The following is an 18,485-nucleotide window of genomic DNA, read 5'->3' as shown; positions in this document are numbered from 1 at the left end:
CATTGCTACAGGTTTTCCCAACTGCATTTTATTCATCTCTTCCTAATTCACCACGACTTGAATAAAAAAACAGAAATGCAATTCTAATGTTATTTTTCTGTATAAGTCCTCCACTGTGAAAAAAAAAATGCTACAGGAACATGTTAAAAACATCAAAAACTCAATTTTTAACGGAGTGGGTCTTTAAATTCACACAGTTAGCTCTGGATTTGTTCTTGTTTGATAATTTGCCCCCAAACAGCTGACGTGCCATGAATTCCTCCAAAAGTGATCCGTCGCTGAGACCACTAGAGGGTGGTAAACACATGCTTATGCCGGCTGTGGTCAAATCAGCTTGTCATTGTCAAGAGACCAAAGAATATTTAATTACCACGTGCCATTATTGATGTTCCATTGTCTGCTAAATGAAAGTTTGTATTTTTCTAATTATTTTATAGTATAAGTAAAACACTTCGAGTGGTAGATGTAACGACAGGACTTTATAGGGGGCCACATATAATACTTGAATGAACTTTATGTCTTTAGATTGGGGTCAAATGTGGTTAAATCTGGTGCTTTTTGACACAACTTGGGTTAAAGTATAATAGTTGGCAAATATGTCACGTCCACCCCTCCCTCTCCACATCCCTCCCGTCTCTCTTGCTGTCCCTTCTCTCCCCCCACCCCCGGCTCTGATTGGCTTTCTTCAAAGATAATTGGAGGCAAAATTTGATATGCTCAATGTCATGGACAGGAATGAGGTCTCACCGGCGTCTGCTGCCACCATGAAAAAGAAGGGGGTGGGCGGCAGTGGACGGAGCCGCATCAACGCACCAGAGGCTGTCGCATCCAAATGCGCGAAGAACGACAGCGGCCAGAACTGTCTGGACTCTGCGTCTCCGGGCGCTCCCAGCGGTAAGCAGCCCGTCGTGATGGATGACACGGAGGATGGGGAAGAGGAGTCCAAATTCCAGTATCCGCGGCTGCGCCGATCCGGGGGGAGCGGCAGCAGCGGAGGTGGAGGCGGCAGTATCAGGATGAAGAACTTTGCACCAGGAGGGGGAGCCGCGTCCTCGGCTTCCAGGAGAAGCTCCAACAAGGAGCCCTGCCTTACGCACACAGAGGACGTTCCTGCTGCCTCACGGCCCACTGCTGCCTCCAGAGCTAACGAGACACCCTGTCCAGGGGATGCTGCCCACCGGGGCGAGACCACAAGATCATCTGGGGCGGAGGCGTCGGAATCTGCGGTCGCAGACGCTCTGAGCACGACAACGGGTGATGGTTGCAACGGTGTCGCTCCCATATCTAGCATGAAATGCAACAAAAACGGAGAATGCAGGAGGGACTCAGGAACCGGGAGCCTGCGCTCAATAATCTCCAAGCAGGAGAAGCAGACGGCGGGGTCGGGGAGAACGGAGGACGGAGGGGGTGCCAAAAGAGGAGCTTGTAACTCAGCCACTGCAAGTATGGACGGCTCCATCACACCAGGTGGGTCTCTGACCGGGGGGCAAGGAGGAGAGAGCGCAAACCCCACATCCAGTGGTGTCCCCGAGAAAAAGGATTCAAAGGTGTCCTTCTCCAACGCGCCGAGCCGGAAAGCCTCGTCCTCGCTGCATGGCCCGACCCAGACTCAACTCCAGCAGCCAAGGAACTCTGTCACTTTTCAGAAGCAAGAGGATGGACCACCAATCGTGCCAGCGGAGGATGCTGAGACCCGGGGCAGCCAAGCCAGCTTCATGCAGCGGCAGTTCAGTAGTATGCTGCAGCCTGGAGTTAATAAATTCTCCTTACGCATGTATGGTAGCCAAAAAGCGGTGGAAAGGGAGCAGGAGAGGGTCAAATCAGCTGGAAACTGGATTATCCACCCTTACAGCGATTTCAGGTAAGAAATGGAGGTGCCATGGAGGTGCCATGGAAGTCACGAAAGGCCCGTGAGGGTCGTTCTTGTCATCTCCAACTTACATTGACAGTGAGTAACCGAACCAGCGCGACTCTGGAGACACATGCAAATGTTTAGATCTACCCGCAGCTGATTGTTCCTTGGTTGCCACATGATCAGTTCAGAACACAACCTGATGCCTGACAACAAGCTGCCGCAAATGCATCCCCCACAAAAGAACAACCTGTTGTCAGGCAAATGGATTTTAGTGTACTTTCAAGGTTGTAAACAAACCCTGCTCCAGTTGCAACGGGTAGCATTTCTGGGGTACAAGCCAGGCCTGCTATCTCGACTTCTAGTTGCGTGACGCTCACATTTATCATAGAAGACAGCCCTCCCACGCGATTCGGGATCCATGTTTTAATGCATTATTTTGAAAAGGACTGATACCTGTTGTATTGTCTGTTATGCGACATGAGGCGTGCTCACAGGATGGGGGCTAGGAGCGTGCATATGTGCAGGCGATGCACCCAGTAATGGAATGTCACCTTGAGCCAAGTGTGCGTAAAGCTCAAGCGTGCTCACTGGAGACACATCCGTCTGTTCGGGTCCAGAACCTGCGTTTTTTTAATCGAGGGATGCGCCCCGGTTGGCCCGAAAGCCCAGAACCTAGCAGGACTTCCAGTCGCTATTTCGTCATTCAATAAGACATATGCAAATCAGAGAGACGCCTGCTGACTAACGCTTGTCAATGAAGCTTATACATCCGACAGGTATCAGTCGCAGTGATGTATCTGAGCAAAAAATAAATACCAAATAAATAAATAAAATCATGTTTTATACAATTATTTTTGCTTGGATGTAGCGGTTAGTTTCAGCACCACAGGGAGTGGACAGCTCCCCCTCATTTGGAGTCGTCTCGCGCGTTTGCGCGCTACCTTTGAACCAGGTTGGCCCAAATTAGATGGCAGAAACTCGACTCCGTGGGCCACTAAAAGCTTTACCTGAAACCCATCTTGAAAAACCTGGGTGCAATCTTATGATAGCCCAATCAAGAGACCCCCTCTTTTCCGTCAGACTCCCCCGAAGAACCTGTCACTACACCCTCGATTCTTATTCAGATTAATGCAGAGTTCAATCATCGTGGAGGCTTCATACTTCATTATCGCGCTGCTTTTTGTTGCATAAGTCGCAGTGTAATGACTCAACGCTGCACCTGCCCTGCAGAGCTTTCTCTGATGGGCTCAAACTTAAACACTTTCACCCTCCATCCCGCCTGCCAGCGTGTCAAATCAGTGCCAGTAAATAGTGTGACAGCTGTCTTTTTAGTTTCTTATGCTTTCTGACATGTGTTGACAGTGTCTTTGTTTGATTGGCAAACAGGAGTCTTAAATTTTTATTTGTAATCTTTATACTTAATGGTATTTCTGAAATATGATGTCACAAAAACCTTACAAATATATACATAAAATACTCGTGCTTAAAGTGAAACAAACCTGACCCCTGTGCCAAACACAGTAGACAGACATAGTCTCTCACAGATGCAATAAAATAAACATATTTGCATATTTATTATTGGCACACATGCCAAACAAGATACTTCACTACCTAATTTAATAAAACACAAGTTTAAATGAACCCCAAACTGCAGAATAAATTCACATTTTTGCAGTAAAATTAAAACAAAAATGATTTCTAAATAAATGTGCTTCTAAATCTGGTGCTTGGCAGTCAAATAAAGAGCTTTGCCATCCTGTCACTGCTCTTTGCTGCATGTTCATGGAGGAAATTTTGATTCCCGCAGCACTATATACAATGTTCTGCTAAAGTTAGAAAGTCTCTAGAGCATATAGGCTTTTCATGGTTTCTCCTCTTTCCTAACAGATTCTATTTTTGTCTCTGCTCCTTTCCCCCTCTTGTCTCCTCATTCGTACCCATTCATCTAAATGTGTTTACACACACAAATCACCACACAAACTCCTCCTAGGTTCTACTGGGATTTTACAATGCTGCTGTTCATGGTGGGAAACCTGATCATCATCCCTGTGGGCATCACTTTCTTCAAGGATGAGACTACAACACCCTGGATCATCTTCAACGTGGTCTCTGACACCTTCTTCCTCATGGACCTGGTGCTAAACTTTCGCACTGGAATCATCATAGAGGACAACTCAGACATAATTTTGGACCCCAAAACCATTAAAACGAAGTACTTAAAAACTTGGTTCATTGTAGACTTTATATCCTCCATTCCAGTGGATTACATATTCCTCATCGTGGAGAAAGGGATAGACTCAGAGGTGTACAAGACTGCTCGTGCCCTGAGGATCGTTCGCTTCACCAAGATCCTTAGTCTTCTAAGGCTGTTGAGGCTGTCTAGATTAATACGCTACATTCATCAATGGGAAGAGGTAAGAACACATGTTTTGTGTCTGACTGGAATCATTACATTTGCTGATCAATGTTCCAGTACAAGACATAAACTGGTTAGCTGTAAAGCATCAGCTGTCTTCCTCCAGTATACTGCTTTTGGCTCGTGATCAAAGCTACAATCTGCCTCTCTGTCTGCTCCAGGCAGCCTGCTCTCCTTGACCTGGAGGCTCAGTATTGACGCTTTCACCTGCCACTTAGTGAAAAACAAACAATGTCATGTCAGCAGGATATTTGAGGATCTACAAACTTTGCATCCTAATCACTCCTGTTGACACAGGATCCCAGCATCCCTTGCCCATTGCTGTCTGAGCTGGCAGTCCCACAGGTGATGTCAGGAAGTCTAGTAAGTGGCCTATAATCAGGGAATATATGATTTACCAATTAAAGTACCAAATGAAAGGACGATGAGGTTGAGGATACTGATAATAAGCATCACTAGAGAGTAATTTACAGTGATTAAAAAGTAACCAACTGATTACAGTCTGCAGGGTTGAGGGGTGACCATAAAAGACGTTGACATTTTTTATAGAATCTTTTAAATTTAGCTTTAAACCTTTTTTGTGTTGAGTTGAAGAACATTTACAGTTTCTGGGAGAATGCCTCTGTTTTTCTTGATGTCAATCTCCTATTTTGTCAGAGACATGTGTTTGTGCTAATCCACTCTTCCAAAAAACATTTTCACTTCAAGGACAAGAGCCTGGGACACTGCAAGTCCAGTTATGTCATAGGATCCCTTTACTCTTCTCTTATGCCAGTATCGGCAGCCTGGTGTTGGCATTTTGCAGTAGGGAGCAGCACAGTGGGGCTTGGCTGCTCACTTGACCTTTTAGATAATTGGATTTCTGAAGATATGATGTGATATGCACACATGCACACACGGATGCATGATGGGAAGTGATACTTGGCATGCATGAAGAATGAGGGAAGATGAGCAGGGGAGTGTGACACTATGTGCAAGGAGTGACCACTTCAAAATTGTGCTTCTGTCATAGCTCACGCTGAAACCAAGTCGTTTGAGCCTGGAGCTGCGTTTAGCGTCTGCAGCTTTCATGAAGCTGTCTATGGTGCTGAAAGCATCCAGAGGCCACAACAACACAAATGTTTGTTTACAGCACTTTCCTTCGTCCAACCTCAGTGAGAAATTATGATCACATGCTGTATTTTTTCAGTTTCTGACTGATGGAAGCTGACAGTGAAAACCTCATAAAGGTTAAAGCTGCATTTAGAAAGATCAGTGCATGTGATTCATGTCCAGTCTGATTTCTCATCCTCCCATCACCGAGTATCACTTCTCCCTCAGCTGCATTGAGTAAGGAGTGACCCACTTCACAGCAGACTTCGTCAGACCATCATACTGGTTTTATTTTGGAAGACGTTGTCAGTTCAATATTTCTACACCTTCCAGAGATAAATGTTACATCCAGGCAGCCACTAAATTGTTTAGCAGCATCACAAAAAGGTTTCTTCAGGTCAGTCAGGTGATTAATGATTGACCTAAGTGACTGTCGAGTGACTAAGTGGGATTGATGTAAAAGATGAAGCTGACTATCAGTTGTTCAGGATCATGACGGGCCTTGTCTATCACTTGGTATGTGTGAATGTGTGTCCGTGTATGTGATGACATATCTGTCCATGTTGTTTGTGCATCCTTGTGCCTCCAGGCTTTCGTGAGAGTAACTTGAGTGCGACTGAACCCTGTGCGTGTGACTGATGTTGTGTATCTCCGTGTGAAAAATATCTTTGCCTCTCCTGCTGTGTTTGGGCTAGATGGGTCATTGCTTCATTGAGTCATTAATCAAACACGCATCAAACCAAAGGAACTGTGTGTGCACACCTGCTAAGTCTGATGTCCCCGATCCAGATTTTTCATATGACCTATGACCTGGCCAGTGCGGTGATGCGGATCTTTAACCTGATTGGTATGATGCTGCTGCTGTGTCACTGGGACGGCTGCCTACAGTTCCTCGTTCCCATGCTGCAGGAATTCCCCTCAGACTGCTGGGTGTCTCTCAACAAGATGGAGGTATGCTAAACAAAGATGACACGCACATCAACCGGCACAAACACACAGGGAACAGATACAAAGAAATTACCAGCATAAAGTGAGCTACAGCTACCCAAAGAAAGGCGCTGAGTCAGGTACAGTTTTCAGAACATCTTGTTTTAAAATGGGTTCTGTCAGATAAATATTGTTCCAAAAGGAATTTGATGATGCTATTTTCACATCTTAGCTTCTTCCAGAGATGAAGTTCCCAAAGGATAAACACTTGGTCAAATACAGCCAGAGATTACACATATGGATTCATCAAACATAATGAATGATTTCAATGTGGACACACTTATACTTCCTTATGGTGTACTCCAAGTGATTGAATGGTTCTCAATTATTGCTGTGGGACAACTAAATTTGAGTCACTTGAAGACAAAAGGGCATGAAGAATCATTTCCATCTAATAAAAAGCACCCCCGGCGTTTACCATGCACCGACTCGTGCTCTGCCAGAGACGAAGCATCACTTTTTTTCCACAGATCACAGATCTGTTTATGGTTGTTGCACAACTGAACTCTCTCATGCATACAAATTCTCCATATAGATGCATCTCTGTGCATTCTGAAGGACAGTCTTTGCTGATCTGAAAAAGGATGACTCATTTTCCCCTTGAAACATCCCACTATAGCAGTTCGTATCAGCATTAAAAAATAAAATAAATAAATTAAACAAAAACGTTGCCACAGATCTGGATTTTAAAAAGATCCAAGGGGGAATCTTAACTGGTATTACAGATCCTTCTGTGTATGGAAAACAATGTAGTAAATAATCTTTGAAACGTGAAAAAGCAGCTTGATAAACCTTTAAGATTCTAATTTTTAGGCCCTTAAATCTCCATGACTTAACCCACTCCTGCCTAAATTTATTTTCCATTGTATATTAAAAAAAATTCTTCAATGTTTTTCCCATTTAAGGTGATGCAAAATTAAGCAGAGTTCTGGATTATAAGGTATAATGCAAATTTCTAAAATATTCTGAACTCATGAAATATTCCTGACCAATTTGATATAATATTTTTTCTCAGTTCTATCAACACATATATGGCAGTAAAAATAATAATTTGAAAGTAAAAGTGAACTACGTTTAAGAATCAACTTTCATGAAAATTTGTAAATCATCTACTGAAAGTTCAAGCTACACAGAATCATCAAACACTTCTATTTTCAAAGAGACTGCCATCAAATTGAGGTTCGTTTTTTCAATGACGCTATTCTATTTGGAAAAAAAGCATTGGTATGTAATGATAAAATGAAGAAAGCATCTCTGCGTTCTGCAGCAGACTGTGAGCCAGACACAGAAAACAGTTGCAAAGAAACAAAAGATTTTAGCCCACCTCTGGATCCTCCTGCTCCCCCTCTGCAGTGTGGTGGGGTGATGACAGGAAAGATAAAAGGGGGAAACAGAGGGATGGGAGGAATATGGCCAGGCAGCTGGGCTCTTTGTTGCCTTGTCTCTCTCATGGAGATAAAAGCTGGTTGTTTATAGGTCTGTCTGTCAACCCAGCCTTTTACTGAGTGATGGAGGATCACACAAACCCAGACACAAGACAGAAGTCCACAAACAGGCCTGAGCAAATTAGGGTCAGATTTATCTCTCTTTTAATTGCATTCCTGTATTTGACCAACAAATAAAATTTTTTGGGACATAAATATAATATTTTGCATTTTGATGGAAGACAAAGATATTTTTTGGCTCAACACTTGAAAATATAGTTTATCCAGATAGTTTACACATTTTCTGTTTTGTGTTAGAAGGAACATTCATAATGATGACTTTTTTGATTGGAAGTCCATTTATTTACTTAAGAAATAATGCAAGAAATTAGAATGAATGATAAATATATAACAAAAAAAAAAGTTAAATGGCATGTAGAGTGACCACCCTGCAATTAGGGTTTGAAAGATTGTGGGTTGAAGTTCAAAGTCGGGTAATTCCAAACTCTTTAAACATGGGACCCAATCCATTTGACATATAGCGTTAGATTGGGGGAACAAAACACCAAAAAATTCCTGAGTCTGGCTACGACTGCCATGATGGATACGGATATTTTGACAACTAACAAGACTAAATAAAAAATTGAGCTATGTTTTATTTGCTCTGCATCTTTATAATTTAGGTAAAGGCAAACTTACAATAACCCTTGAAACTTTCCTTTTTCTGGAGCAATTCACTCAGAGGCTCATTGAAATTTGAATAATTAAACCAGCATAAATGATGCATTAAACTCAACCATGTGCTGTCTGTGAGTTAGAAGTTCAGTACGATGAAGTTTGGGTTTGAAGGGTCACCGACCCCCAAGGCTCCCTCCTCACTGTACGATCAAAGACAGTCACTCTCCAGAGAGCTGCCACTCAAGCGAAAAGGCCGCTCAGGAGTGGTAATGGACTGTATACACCTGCATGAAAACTCCCCCTTAGACTGAACGGCTGACAGCTTTTAACATTAGCCATTGTGTTGCAGCCAGGCCATCCATCAACTCTGCTCCCCACAGCAGGTCTGGGGGTGTGGGGCCCTCGGGCAGAACGTGGAGGGCATTGAGTTCACATCTACTCTGAATGACATCCACCAACCAGTAATTGGATTCTGTCAAACTTCTGTTACCTCGGGGAGTTGTTTTAGCACTGCTCTCCAACTTCCATCCCTGTGATATATTTAGCTAACATTTAGCTTTTTTACACATCTTCCAGCCTCAGAGTTTGTTTCTCCGTCGTAGGTGACAGACATAAGGTGTAAAGTTTAAACTCTGTAATTACAACACCGGTCCTTTCTAGTGTCTACACTGCTGTGATGTCTGTTTCCCATTATTCCTCTCTAAATTCAGCAGGAGGAGTGGTACACAACGACGGCCTGCATGCACGGACACAGAGATAAGCCAGTAATCACTGTGTATGGTGTTCAATCACTTTATTTACTCACAGTGTTAAATAACGACATTGTGCGTCGCCTGCAGATTGGATTCAACATGCTCGTCTGACCAACAAACAGCTCAGACACTCAGGTGATTTTGTTCCAAGAAATGTCAAACAGCTGAGAAAAAGAAGAATTTATCCTGAGAAACCAAAAGTTAAATGAGCTTTTTCAAACATGGAAAGGACTTGTGAATGACAGATGCACATGAAAACAGCAAACTTTATACATTTGAGACTTCACATAATTGCATTCTCCCCTCCTTCCCCTGAATGACTCTTTTGTGTACAGTCAGAGAGGCTGCAACACTTAAGAAAAGAGCATAACTCTTTTAAGCTCTATTTAATGCGTCACTGAGTGCAGTCTTTGGTCTTCAGCAGCCTTGTGAGGCTCTTGCCAAGCTCATAAAAGCTAATCCCGGCTCCACTCCTCTGATTTGTGTCTTCAATGCTGAAGCAAACTGACTTACACAGTGATGCTGCGAGGGAGGTCTCTGGTACTCCGTGTCACACCAAAAGGAAGCTTTCTTGCAACAGCATACCTTTGGTTGTTTAGTTGTTCATGCCCAACTAAACAATCTGTAAAAGGCCTCATAAGAAAACAAATCCAGATCAGATTATGCAAAAACTCAAACAAGACTTTATATTTTACAAATTTCTCCAAAAAAGCACATTTGTCTCGCAGTAAATTTATGGATTCTGCAAAATTATACAAAAACTTTTACAGATGATCTTTCTGAAAATGTTTGAATGCACATATTCAACTGTTCAACGTTAATGTTCTCTGAGATGATGATCAACAGCAGAAATGACTGAACAAAGTCTTGTGCAGTTGTTGGATTTATGGGTGTAACGATTTGTTTTAACAATGATTTGATTCATATCATTATTTGTAGTTGGCGATATGATTCATAGTTGATTTTGGTTCAACTTGAATGATTTGATCCGATTCACTGACCTAAAATCGATCCAGGACATCTAATTCATCTGTGACTCGGAGATAAATACCTGGGTACTGAACAGTGCAGGTGAAGTTCTCCAGATTCCTTGTATTTTTTGCAAGATGATCAAGTATAAATTAAATATGTTTACAAGTAGACAGGAATTAATGTCAAATCTTTTCAATTTTTAGTTTCATAAAGTTCAGCCCATTGTTGTTTTTCCATATCCAAATAATCCAAAGCTGACAGTAATGGACATTCCCCTATCTTGTATGCTAAATTCAAAGAGTTTCCACACGGATTGCAATGATGCCATCACATCTGTGTTGTTCGCTGTGATGCACATGGTTGTTTTTACGTTAAAGTAAAATAAACCTTTCATACCTCAATCCAAATGGTATTTTCCAAAATCAAAATACTCGATTTTATTTTAGTTTGAAATGATTAAATCATAGTATAGATCGATTTGATTGACAATTTACCGCAGACAGGTTGATCTGGTTGGATCAAAGAAATTTAAATCGATTCATTGATTAAGTTGATTTATCGTTAAACCCCAAGTTGGACTGGAACGAAACAGTGGTCAACAGGTCAACTAATGTAAAGCTTCAGAACTTCTTGTCAAACTGTAATCATTGATTATAGGACTCAAACAAATTAATCAGAATGACAGATTTTTGTTGTAGCTTGAGTATAATTGAATAAGAAAATATGAGTGCATGTTTCTAATTTATAACATAATTCTTATGACATAAAATATCTGTATTAACGACTTTTAATAGCTTTGAATAAATATATCAAAAGTGGCTTATCCTTCATTTTGTAATTGGTGTAGATCTTAAACTTTAACAAACCTCTAAGGAATTTACTTCAGACTGCAGAGTCGATGTGTTAAAAATGAACCTAAAGAGCACTTTTGTGGCTTAAAAACACAAAAAGTTGCTCCCATTTAGCCATTTATTCAGTCATTCATTTTCTTCGGTTTATTCCCTTTCTGGGTCACGGGGCTGCCGGAGCCTATCCCGGCCACTTGTTGGCCAAGGCAGGGGGCACCTTGGACAGAGTTTAGATTAACCAATTAACCTATGAAGCATGTTTTTGGACGGTGGGAGGAAGCCGGAGTACCCATTTACTCATCCTGAAAGTCATACTGCAGATTTGATCAAGCATCTGCAGTATTTTTGCCTCTTTAAAGTTTAAAATGTCAAGTTTTATTAGCACATTTCTGTTCTCATATGTGGACCTCGATGATACCTCAGATTTAGGTTCAGGCATGTTCAGAACTCACATTGCTGCACAGAAGATTTACAGGGTTAGAGCAAAATGAAAGCCGAGCAGTTGGTGAAGATAGCAGCTGTGTGAATCTGCATTTTCACATTCAAGAACCATGAATAAATTAAAGGTGTAAAGTTACTGTATATCAAAGCCAATATAAAACACGGGGAAAAAAAAGTTCCCCAGTTTCAAATTTGTTATTTTGAAAGAGCAAGGAGACTTTTGGAGTTAAATGAACAAACTGAGAGACGCTTTAGAAATTCAGGGCACAGATTTTCATGCCTCCCGGGAGGATGAGTCCTGATTACTTTGTCATGATTGAAGTTTTCCAATAATTCAAACAGCGGCTCAAAATTAGTAATTTTAAAGAAGACATTGAAAGCTGCTAAATGTGTTTTCAAGCTGGTTATCCGCTGCCTGTGCTAACAACTAGGAAGGCACTCATTATTTAAACAAAAACCACACAAGAAATGCTGGCCAATTTCAATCCTTTCATCCAAACTTTAAATAAAGAAAACACAGTCCTCTCAGTTGAAAGGGTCAGCTGTCAGATGTTATTACCAGCCTGCTGTGGAACTTAATTTGCAGAATATGATTTTGATGTGGCCACAAAAGCTTCCTGAACCAGATTCTCATAAATACTGACATTAGGAAATTCAGATCGTTTTTAGGAGCAAACTCTGAAAGCAGCACGTCAGAGGGGTTAGAATTTGTGCTTTTATTAAAAAAAAAAAAGTAGTTAAATCTAGTTAAATCGATTGTCGCCTTGTTGTTAAAGTCCTGTAAAGACTAAATGAAACTGATTTAAAGGTTGCCATTAAAAAACAAAGGTTATTTAAACTAAAATCTAAAGTTAAGCTATATTTACTATTTGTTTTGACAGAGGGAAATTCAAAGTCCAGGAAAAGTCAAAAATTTATTTAAATAGATTTAGGAAGAAAACCACAGCTTTTTGGAGAATTTTCATATCAAAACTTTGTTTTTGTGTTTTTACTTCTTTGGTTTTACACTTTTTTATATTTCTGTCAGGAACTAGTCGTGGAGGACCGAACATGCAGGAGATGGCATGGTGGCAGAATCAAAAACATTGAACAAACAAACTCACAAAAAACATGGAGAAACAAAAAGGTGAAAAAGCAGGTCAGATGACCTGACAGTGAAGAACTGAAGACCAAACACTTAAAGACACTAAGGGTAATTAACTAAATGAAGACAGCTGGACAACCTGAACCTGTTGAAACTGACAGCAGGGAAAACAGAGAAAGTATTAATGCAACAAAAAAAGTAAATCAAGTTAATAACTTGATAACAGAGTTAAAACTCAGGAATAGATTAAACTACTCAGCACTGTAAGTAGTTTTACCGAAGCTACTTTTTCCCTCTTACTTGTCATTATTTGGATGAGAACATTTCCGATCACTGCTGTTTTTTTTATCTTTCTCCCATTTTAATGTGCTTTTCTACTGTCAACGAGCTCACCTATCATAATTCTTTTATTATTTGTTTTAATTTTTTTAATTCTTTTAATTTTCTGATCAACTAAGAACGTTTGAAATGAACAGAATCTGGCATTTTCCTGACAGTTTCCTGCGCTGATATAGTTTAACGTTTATCCACTTTCAAACTGTTAAGAATCTGAAATTATGTGATAATATCTATAAAACGTTTTTTACAATGGGATTAATGTTACTAATTTACCCACATAGAGCCACATTTTATAATGTGATATAATAATTAATAGTTAATGCCCTTATGGAATGTAGTGATTTAGAAAAAATAAAAGCCTGCTAATTTACTTTAGCGTGTAGCTGCAGGCTTTGACCTCTCTACAGCTTTGTACTCATTTTATGAGGACCGTGTATTAATGGATGGAAGGGAGAGAGCATCAGAATCAGGAGTCTTTGTGCTTTTAGGATTCTTACTTCCTGCAAAACTTTCACTTTACAAACAGCTTTCCTTTCTAAGCAAACAAATGTCGTATCACAGTTTACTTGTGGGATTTCCTAAAATGAGTTTGGGAAACTAAAGCTTCATAGCCGCTCTGTGCGGTGGGAAGACAAGCACCTGTGCTCTGCAGCTTGTTGCCCAGTCATCACGTTTGTGTGGAGAGGGTTTTCTCAGCCTAGACTTTAGTGAAAAAGCACTTTGATAAAAACGGCATCAAAGGTACCTCCTTATAGCTTAGTCAGGTTTTTTTTTTCCATTTACCAACCTCCTCACTGGCAACTTTTTGACCACTGTGTAGCTGTGTCTGCCTCTAGTAAATTCCTAGGCATGGTGTCTTGAAAGGGCATATTTAATGACCTCTCATTATCCTTCCTCTCTGAGGAAATAATTTTCAAACCGTCTCTACTTCACTGATTAGGCCTCAAAGGATTCCCCGATGCTTTTTCCAATTTCCTGCCTCTGTTCTCGTCCCTCATGTTCCAGGACGTTCCATGATCTTGCTGTCCCCAAAGCTTTATCGTAGTTGCTTGCCGTGCTGTTAAAACATGCCTTTTATGTCATGTTGCTGTCTTTAACTGCTTTCTGTTTGTTTTCTTCTCTGTCGACAGAACGACACCTGGTCTGAACTGTACTCCTTTGCCGTATTCAAGGCAATGAGCCACATGCTGTGCATTGGTTACGGCCGACAGGCACCCGAGAGTCTGTCAGATATCTGGCTGACTATGCTGAGTATGATTGTAGGAGCTACCTGCTATGCTGTTTTTATAGGCCACGCAACAGCTCTGATTCAGTCCCTGGACTCCTCCAGGCGTCAATATCAAGAAAAGGTAAGGAAACTTCCCCCCTTTTTTGTAATAAAGCTTTCTGTTTTCCCTTTCTCACAATGTAAGGTCCTACGATACTCTGATATTTACACCCACCAACATTTGGTAATCACAGTCTTCTACAAGGCGGCATAACACAAAAAGATACCCAAGATCTAACGTGAACGTGTTTTCAGAAAATGGAAACAAGCTGACAAAACTTTTTCTAAGATTGACAGCCGTTAAAGAGACACAATAAACAAGTACAAACCTTGATATCGATCCTGATCCTAAGGTTTTTTTAAGAACTATCCATTTTTTTAACCTGCTTTTTCCTAACCACTTTGTATGACATTAAGTATGAAAAGTGCAAATAAGTAAAGATTGATTTGACTGATAACCTCAGCCTTTAGACTGTCTTCGAAACAAGTTTCCTGTCTATTACAGGATCTTCAAGTCATGCAAACCTAAAATTTGACCGAGTAAATGTGCAACAAAGTAAAAAAGACTTTCCAAAGTTTAGTTTACTCCTTGTTCCCTGGTTATTGACAATAAAAGGAGAACAGATGAAAACAGTTTAGGTTTGTTATTTGTGGATTTTTTTTACAGTTACTATTGTTTTTAAATAAAACTTTGCTTAAAATTGGCAATGAAAGAACAAAAAAGTAGTCTGTTGACATGTAAGAGATCCTGAGCTTTATTACTTCTTATTTTTGTGTTTAAGTTTGACCAAAGAATCTGCTTCCAACACAGGAATAAGATGCACTTCATTGTATTTTCATTGTACTTTCTTTATACTTGCAGTGTAGCCACAGAAAATAAGAAAAACACAGATTTTTAATTTTTTTTAATTTAACCTTTATTTAACCAGGAAAGTCCCGTTGAGATTAAAAACCTCTTTTACAAGGGAGTCCTTTACATTTACTTGGGTTTTCTGCGTGAATTTTGGTCCATTTTTCATTTTTCTTTCATTTTAGTTTTTCAGTTCTTGTAATTATTAGTTGTAAACTGCAAAAGAAACATAGATTACAAGCTACGTATGCAGTGCTGTTAAAAGTGTGTTACTAAGATCTGCTGCTTTGGATTTAAGGTTTACGTCTTTTAAATATGGAGTTTGACCCCTACAAACTCAGACTGTGAGTAAGACCTCCTGGAAATTGGTCTGAGATGATTACGTTCATCTCCACAATTTATTTAAAAATGAAACAACAAAAAGTTAAACATTCGACTTTTCCTTTAAAATAGAGAAAAAAAGAAGAGTAAATTAAGAAGGATGAGCACCAACTGGTATCAAACACAGATTTGCAGTTTGCTGACCGTTCGGCTGGACACCTCCAAATGTTCAAACCCAAAACCTTTATCACATCCAGCTTTTGATTCATGCTACATTTATAGGATTGCTTTGAATTTTCTATAAACGTCTGATCCTGTGAGTGATTTTGTTGATGTTCTGTCCAACAATAATGCAGAAACGTTTTATGTTGAACATAGAAGGAGTGAGATGTGCCACATCTCCTGACACTAAAGCTATTGTAATCCCCTCAGTATCCCACTGAACGTCTTCCCCGATGCTGCCATGAGGAAGCATTTCTATGATGGAGAGGAAGGTCAGGGTGCTAGGGATGGTGGCTGCAGAAGTGGTCTGTGGTGTTAGAAGCTCAGATTCTCTGTTTCCAAGCAGAGTCTTGCTGGCTGGGGAGCGGGGGGAGTGGTGGTGGCAGTCAGCAGCCAATTGAAGGCTGCGGGTGTGTTCGCCCAGGTAGAGTCAAGGCTGGGTGTGTAATGTGTGTTCTTTTGTGCACAAGTGTGCGCTGGCGATACGTTGTCCCCTCGAGCAGCAGCAGAATTGATGAGGCAGCAGACCGGCGTGTCCTGCCAATGTCATTCTGAAGGTGACGTAAGCAGCCATAGCTGCCTTTCTATTTGTCTCCTCCCGATAACTCACTCTCTCCACCTGCATCCTCCAGCTTCACCCATCCCACTTCACATGATGTCATTCCTCTTTTTTTCCTCTTCCTTTCTTTGCGTTGCTGCTTCCTCTTCATCTGCATCATGCTGTCTTTATTACCTCTTGATCAACATTTCTTTTCTTCCAGCCTCTCTCATCCTTTCTGAATGTGGTGTCCTTGAAAGGTGCAGTGCTATTGCTACCCGGCTGCTACAGGGAACAAACGAGGGGGAGGGGAAACCTGTAGTCCTGGATTTTTTTAATGCAGTCTATTTCACATTTTAATTGAAGTGTTTTTCTTAATTTCCGGGAAGGACCTTCTGCAGAATGAATCATCGAGAGCAGAAAACTGGAGTCTTCAATTGTGTTGCATCCTGAGGTCAGGGTCACTTAAAAGAGCAAGCCTGCAAAGATCGACTCTGTCATTTCGCCCCAATTTTATTTCCTTCAGCTACTGTTTGAAAGTTCAAGCTCTACCTTCAGGTTTCTAGTGTGAGAAGGGAAAATTTGAGGACACAGACATTAGGGGTGTAACGATTCATTTTAACAATACGATTCAGTTCATAGTTTTGGGTTGGTGATCCGATTCATAGTCAATATTGATTCCTATTAGTGTAAAAATTCAGCCAGTGTGACTCAGAGTTAAATACCTGGTACTGAATAGTGCAGGTGAAGGTTTTCAGATTCCTTCCTCGAATGTCAAATAAATATGTGTACAAAACAAACAGGTAAACAAAAATTAATGGCAAATCCATTCACATTTTATTTTCACTGTTGTTTTTCCACATTAAAATAACACAAACGGAATATTATTGGAACATTCAACCACACTGTGTGGTCACATGACTTTGCTAAATTCAAAGTGTTTCCACACATTGGACAGGAATGATGAATGATCATTTTTTGCTGCCATCGTGTGTGTGTCGTCCGCTGTGATGAACTTGGTCGTTTTTTTTACGTTTTAGTAAAATAAACCTATTGTGCTTCAATCCAAATTGTATTTTCCAAAATTGATTTTAAATGATTTTCCTGATGGTTTAGGTTGATTCGATTAACTCATTGCCTCAGTCAGATCGATCTGTTTGGATCGTAGGAATAAAAATAATTTCATCGATTTACTCGATTAATTGCCACGCCCCTAACGGACAAAATTATAAGGTGTGGTGGGTTGCAGGAAACCTTCCATCAATGAGCAATATTCTTTATGAACTTACATCCAGAGTCAGTTTCTGTACCTTATTCAAATTTATTTAAACATTTTCTATTATCTCATAATTCCACTTCAGACATTTTCCTGCTGAGGACAGAACAGTGCTGCCTCCCAGAGCTGTGATTAGGACCAACTGTCAGACATCTTCACCCCCCAGGATTAGCATTTCTGTTAAAGATGTGTGTGTTACATACAAAAATGTAATGAAGGAGAAGTGAGCATAAAAGTGCCACTGAGGCTGATGCTGTTGCTGCTGGGTGGATTTGTTATGCCTCCAGACAGGACTGTAAGTGACATTTCAACATTTGGAGGGTCTTAGCCAAACAGAGTTGCTGGCTGTCTCTTGCAGTCTCACTGTGGATGCAGTCAGCTCTGTTTCTAATTCAAGTCAAAGGCAGAGTCAGAAAAAATGTGACTACGGGGCTTTTAGATGGAAGCTTAGCAGCTATTTATACAAAGACGCTGTTGAAAATGAAGGATCATGACTCACACTTAAGCCCCACAAACCGACCTGACTAAGACATAAGGTTTAGATCTTGTATACAACATTGATTTGTTTTACTTTCATTAATTATAGAGTAGAAGTACTTATGTAGAAGCACAGATGCGCTGAATGTTTACTGCTGCCCTCTGCTGGCTCCTTTGACAATTTTGGCAGAGTCCAACTCTCGAGTCTAACCGTAAAAGACTTGGACTTGCAAAAAAATGTTTGATAGTAACATTATAAAAGATTAAAAACTCATATTAGTCCTTTTTAATCACTCGAGATAAAATTAAAGTTTCTGAATGGAAAAAAAAACAAGAAAAAGAAAAGTCAATGCTTTTGAAGGAGCTTTAGAGTCTGTTAAAAAAGTTTTTCTGTCCTTTGAGGAATAGAAACTTGTAGCGGTCCAAATGTTGAAGCTAAAACAAAAAGATTCCTGTTTTTTAAACACTCTTCCTTGAAATTGTGATTAAATATTTGCTCTGCCCGCATAAAATGATTTAAAAAAAATTGTGGATCTGACATCAAAATTTAGATTGATTACTGAAAGTTTTTTTCTTTTTACTTTTAAAAATCTGAAAAAAGCCAATAAAAGAAGAAAAGACAAAAAGTTTGGGGCATTTAAAATTG

At 40.3% G+C, this 18,485-nt stretch overlaps 1 protein-coding gene across 1 annotated transcript in view; it reads left to right on the top strand.

Moving 5' to 3' along the window:
* Positions 1-618: 618 nt before the first annotated feature.
* The window catches only part of LOC101172279 (potassium/sodium hyperpolarization-activated cyclic nucleotide-gated channel 2), a 29,343-nt gene continuing 11,476 nt past the window's right edge, over positions 619-18,485 (top strand). The window contains exons 1-4 of the mRNA XM_004079309.4: positions 619-1,861; positions 3,846-4,269; positions 6,153-6,314; positions 14,019-14,237. Of these exons, the coding sequence (XP_004079357.3) occupies positions 714-1,861; positions 3,846-4,269; positions 6,153-6,314; positions 14,019-14,237 (1,953 nt within the window). The 5' untranslated portion in view covers positions 619-713. The remainder of the gene's footprint in view (positions 1,862-3,845; positions 4,270-6,152; positions 6,315-14,018; positions 14,238-18,485) is intronic.

Source organism: Oryzias latipes, chromosome 17 (assembly GCF_002234675.1).
Source record: "Oryzias latipes chromosome 17, ASM223467v1".
Classification (NCBI taxonomy): Eukaryota; Metazoa; Chordata; class Actinopteri; order Beloniformes; family Adrianichthyidae; genus Oryzias; species Oryzias latipes.
The sequence above is the reverse complement of the archived record's forward strand: the minus strand, read 5'-3'. Positions and strand labels throughout refer to the sequence as shown.